Below are 5,000 nucleotides of genomic sequence, written 5' to 3'. Positions count from 1 at the left end.
ACTCTCTCTCCCGCTCTTTCTTTCGCTCCCTCTCCTCCCTTCTCTCTATCACCGCCCCTCTCTCCCGCTCTTTCCCTCACTCCTTTTCTGCCCCTCTTACTCCAACTCACTCTCTCTCCCTCTCTTTCTCTCACTCCCTCCCCGCCCTCTTTCTCTCCCCCGCTCTTTCCCTCACTCCCTCCCCGCCCTCTTTCTCTCCCCCGCTCTTTCACTCGGTTCCGCCGCGTGTCATGTAGGCCATTATTGAGGGTCGCAGCTGTACTTTGTGTTAGGGATTATAGTTAGTCCAAGCCTTGCGTGTTTATTGTAGGGGTGTGGATTGATATACTTTATGTGTGTGTTTACGCGCGTGCGAGTTGCAGAGGAGGGAGGGATATGCGTGCGTCCGTGCGTGTGTGTGTGTGTGTGTGTGTGTGTGTGTGTGTGTGTTGTTGTTTGATACGCCTTTCATGTTTGTTTGTCTAGTGGTGTGTCTGTGTTATTTTGGTTCTTCTGCCTTGTTTCTTTTTTTTTTCTTTGTCTGTTTCTGCTTGTCTGTCTGTCCCAGTCCGTCTGACTGTCTTTCTGTCTGTTTTTCTGTCTGTCTGTCTGTCTGTCTGTCTGTCTGTCTCTCTCTCTCTCTCTCTCTCTCTCTCTCTCTCTCTCTCTCTCTCTCTCTCTCTCTCTCTCTCTCTCTCTCTCTCTCCTTTCTTTCCCTCCCTCCCTCCCTCCTTCCCTCCCTCCCTCCCTCCCTCCCTCCTCCCCTCTCTCCCTCCCTCTCTCCCTCCCTCCCTCCCTCCCTCCCTCCTTTCCTTCCCTTCCTCCCTCCCTCCTTCCCTCCCTCCATCCCTCCCTCCCTCTCTCCCTCCCTCCCCTCTTACTGACCGTACCCCCATCTGTCTCCCTTCCTTCCCTCCCATATGCTTTACATAACACGTCAATCCATACCTTTATCCACAACATGCGTGCTCACCTAGTCTGCATTTGGGTCTACGGTACATTATAGCCATAAGCCCTCCCCCCCCTCATCTGGTCTTGTCACTCCCCCCTCCTCTGGTCTTGTCACTCCCCCCTCCTCTGGTCTTGTCACTCCCCCCTCCTCTGGTCTTGTCACTCCCCCCTCCTCTGGTCTTGTCACTCCCCCCTCCTCTGGTCTTGTCACTCCCCCCTCCTCTGGTCTTGTCACCTCATTATTTTTATAATCATTATTATTATCATTATCATTTATATCATCAATATTATTACTATCAACATTATTTTCATTATCATTGTTATATTTATCCTCATTATCACTATCGTTGTTATCATTATCATTATAAACAATAGTAGTTTTATCATCAATAGTATTATCATTCATACTATTGTAGAAAAGGTTAGGATATTGTTTAATATGTTCATGATGATGATAAAGGTCGACATAATTACTGCTACTTTTCTTGCCTGTGATACGATTCTTGCTACCAATTTCCTCGACATTATCACTTGATATTAATCGATCATTTTCCTTCACAGACGCGCTGTGCGGCCTCCTGCGCTGTGGCCGACGCGAGGTGTGTCTGCTGCAGGACCGCTTCACAGCCGTCTGCGTCAATAAGGCGGAAGTGACCAGGAATGGGTGAGTCTGCTGTGCTGATTCTTGCTGTAACGAGCCATGCTGTGCTGGTGAATTTTCCGATGTTCATCTCTACTGTGGTGATTCTCTTTGTGGTGATTCTTTTTGTGGTGATTGTTGTCGTGGTGAATCTTGTTAGGACGAATCATGTTGTGATGATTCGTGCTATGGCAATTCTTGCTTTGGCGATTCTTGTTGTGTGGAGAAGGGAGCTTTTTTCAGGGGTGCACTCTCTCTCTCTTTCTCTTTCTCTCTCTCTCTCTCTCTCTCTCTCTCTCTCTCTCTCTCTCTCTCTCTCTCTCTCTCTCTCTCTCTCTCTCTCTCTCTCTCTCTCTTTCTCTCTCTGTGTATGTTCGTTTTTCTCTCTTCTTTCCCTCTCCCCTCCTTTCTTTCACGTTCGCCTCTTCCCTTCATTCTTTCCTCCCTTTTCCCTTCCCTACTGCAAGGACAACCGTAATAAAAATTCAATAGTTTCCGTGAAGGCTGTCAAGTCCTGTCAAATGGTGTGTAAACGATAGCGTGTATTTGTGTGTGCTCATGTGTGTATCTCTTTGCAGATTTGTGTGTTTGTTTGTGTTTGCATGTGTTTTTTTGTGCGTGTGTTCTAGTGCGAATTTGCGTGTGTGTTTGTTGGATCTGAATGTATGTGTTTGTACGTATTTATGTGTGCGTTTGTGTTTTTTGTACGTGTGTTAGTTGAAGTGTGGATTTGCATGTATGTTTGAGTGGATTTGCTGTTTATGTTTGTGTCTGATCCGATTTTTATGTATGTGTGTGTTTGTGCGGATTTGTGTGGGTGGGTGGGTGTGGTGTGGTGGTGTGGATTTGCAAGTGCGTTTGTGTTATGTGGATTTGTGTGTAAGTTGATCAAAACCCACAACACGTGTAAGGTCTTTATCTTCACCTTTCCTTCTTCTTTTCCCCCTCCCTTCGTTCCTCCCCCCTCTCTCTCTCCGCCCAGTCACCTTCTACCTTTTTCTTCTCTTCCTCCCATCTCCTTCTCTTTCTACTTTTCCCTTCTCCATCTTTTCTTCTTCCTGCCTCTCTCTTTTTCCTCTCATCCCATCTCATTTATCTTGTCCACCCATCTCCCTACCCTCCCGGTTCCTCCTCCCTTCCTCTGGTCCCTCCACCACTCCCCCTTCCTCTGGTCCCTCCACCCTTCCACCTTCCTCTCCTACCTCTACCCTCCAGTACCCTTCATCTATTCCCACGCCCCTCCCCATACCCTTCCTCTACTCCCCCGCTCCTCCCCCATGCCCTTCCCCTACTTCCTCTACCCCTTCCCCTCCCCCTCCTCCTCCCTCCTCTTCCTCCACCCCTCCCCCTCCCCCTCCTCCTCCCTCTTCTTCCTCCACCCCTCTCCCTCCTCCTCCCTCTTCTTCCTCCACCCCTCCCCCTCCCCCTCCTCCTCCCTCTTCTTCCTCCGCCCCTCCCCCTCCCCCTCCCCGGCCTCCATCTCCCGAAACAAACACAAGGGTTCTTCCCGTCCCTCAAAATTGGCCCAATAAAAGACGAGGCATATGGTCCATTATATCTCGGGTTTTCAACATCGACTTTTCTCTCCCATTGCCTCTATGGGGGAGGAGGGTGAAGGGGGGAGGGGTTGAAAGGGGCTAGGGGGTCTAGGGTTAGGAGGAGGGTAAGTTAACGAGGATAGGAGGGGAGGGGGTATTAGGGGACTAGGGGGGGAGGGAGGCGAGGCAGAGAAGGAGGAGGGTAGGAGGGAAGGAAGGGATAGAGAGTGTAGGGAAGTAGAGGGAGTGGAGAATAAGGGTCGAAGGAGAGGTTTCGAAGGCAGAGAGAGGGAGAGCGTAGGTTCCATTGAAGAGAAAGAGGAAGGAAAAGAAGGTTATAGGGTGTAGGGTAAAGTGTGTATGTATGGGGGGGGGGGGGGTTAAACTTTTACCACTGGGTTTTGGAAAGACATTTTTTGTTGTCGTTGTTGTTAAAGTTGATGTCCCCGTAATGAAAACAGCGACTGGCAGCGATGACGAGTAATGAGGGAGGCGGTTGTAAGGACGATATTAGTTAGAGAGGGAGAGGGAGAGAGAGGAGAGGGAGAGGGAGAGTTAGAAGGAGAGGGAGAGGGAGAGGGAGAGGGAGAGGGAGAGGGAGAAAGAGAAAGAGAAAGAGAAAGAGAAGGAGAAGGAGAAGGAAAAGGAAAGGGAAAAGGAAAAGAAGAAGGAGAAGGAGAAGGAGAGGGAGAGGAAAGGGAGAGGAAGAGGGAGAGGGAGAGGGAGAGGGAGAGGGAGGGAGAGGGAGAAAGAGAAGGACAAGGGGAAGGAGAATGAGAATGAGAATGAGAATGAGAGGGAGATGGAGAGGGAGATAGAGAAAGAGAGAGATAGTAAGGAGAGAAGAGAAGAGAAGAGAAGAGAAGAGAAGAGAAGAAAAGAAAAGAAAAGAAAAGAAAAGAAAAGAAAAGAAAAGAAAAGAAAAGAAAAGAGAAGAGAAGAGAAGAGAAGAGAAGAGAAGAGAAGAGATTAGAAGAGAAGAAAAGAAAAGAAAAGAAAAGAAGAGAAGAGAAGAGAAGAGAAGAGAAGAGAAGAGAAGAGAAGAGAAGAGAAGAGAAGAGAAGAGAGAGAGAGAGAGAGAGAGAGAGAGAGCAGAGACGGCCCTTTCTCCCTTTTAGCAGAGACGTCCTGTGAGTTATCTAGTGTCAACCTCAGGTTTCCCAGGAATGGTCTAGAAGGAAGGATTTTAATGGGAATGCGACTCCATCCCCTTTCGCTTTCCTGCTTACGAGATATAGACGTGTGTTTGTGTGTGTGTGTGTTTAGGTTGTGTGTTTGTGTGTAAATTGTGTGTGCGTGTATGTGTATCATTTGCTGGCGCGTTTAATATGTTCATAAGAAATTAAAAAAAGAGATAGAGAGAGATAGATAAAAATAAAAAGAGATAGAGAGATAGAGATAGAGATAGAGATAGAGATAGATAGGTAGATAGATAGATAGATAGATAAAGAGAGAGAGAGAGAGAGAGAGAGAGAGAGAGAGAGAGAGAGAGAGAGAGAGAGAGAGAGAGAGAGAGAGAGAGAGAGAGAGAGAGAGATGAAAGAACCGCCACAAAACATTCGGAAATAAAGCATCCGAAAAGGGGATTGGGAATCAGCCTCAGTTGTGGATAGGCCTACTACTAAGCTCGTTTGAAGGGAATAGATGGAGAGAATGATAACGGGAGGAATAAGGATAAGAGAGGGAGAGAGAGTGAGAGTGGGAGAGGGAGAGGGAGAGGGAGAGGGAGAGGGAGAGGGAGAGGGAGAGGGAGAGGGAGAGGGAGAGGGAGAGGGAGAGGGAGAGGGAGAGGGAGAGGGAGAGGGAGAGGGAGAGGGAGAGGGAGAGGGAAAGGGAGAGGGAGAAGGAGAGGGAGAGAGAGAAAGAGAAAGAGAAAGAGAGAGAGAGAGAGA

At 48.4% G+C, this 5,000-nt stretch overlaps 1 protein-coding gene across 2 annotated transcripts in view; it reads left to right on the top strand.

Moving 5' to 3' along the window:
- The window catches only part of Cow (Proteoglycan Cow), a 334,513-nt gene that overhangs the window by 232,468 nt on the left and 97,045 nt on the right, over window positions 1-5,000 (top strand). For both annotated transcript variants that reach the window (XM_086554039.1, XM_086554040.1), the window contains exon 3: window positions 1,492-1,594. In XM_086554039.1, the coding sequence (XP_086410165.1) occupies window positions 1,492-1,594 (103 nt within the window). The remainder of the gene's footprint in view (window positions 1-1,491; window positions 1,595-5,000) is intronic.

This window comes from Penaeus japonicus, unplaced genomic scaffold (assembly GCF_977035675.1).
Source record: "Penaeus japonicus unplaced genomic scaffold, GWHDUDI00000001_assembly GWHDUDI00000029, whole genome shotgun sequence".
In the NCBI taxonomy this organism is placed as follows: domain Eukaryota; kingdom Metazoa; phylum Arthropoda; class Malacostraca; order Decapoda; family Penaeidae; genus Penaeus; species Penaeus japonicus.
Note: the sequence above shows the minus strand (reverse complement) of the source record. Positions and strands in the feature narration are given on the sequence as shown.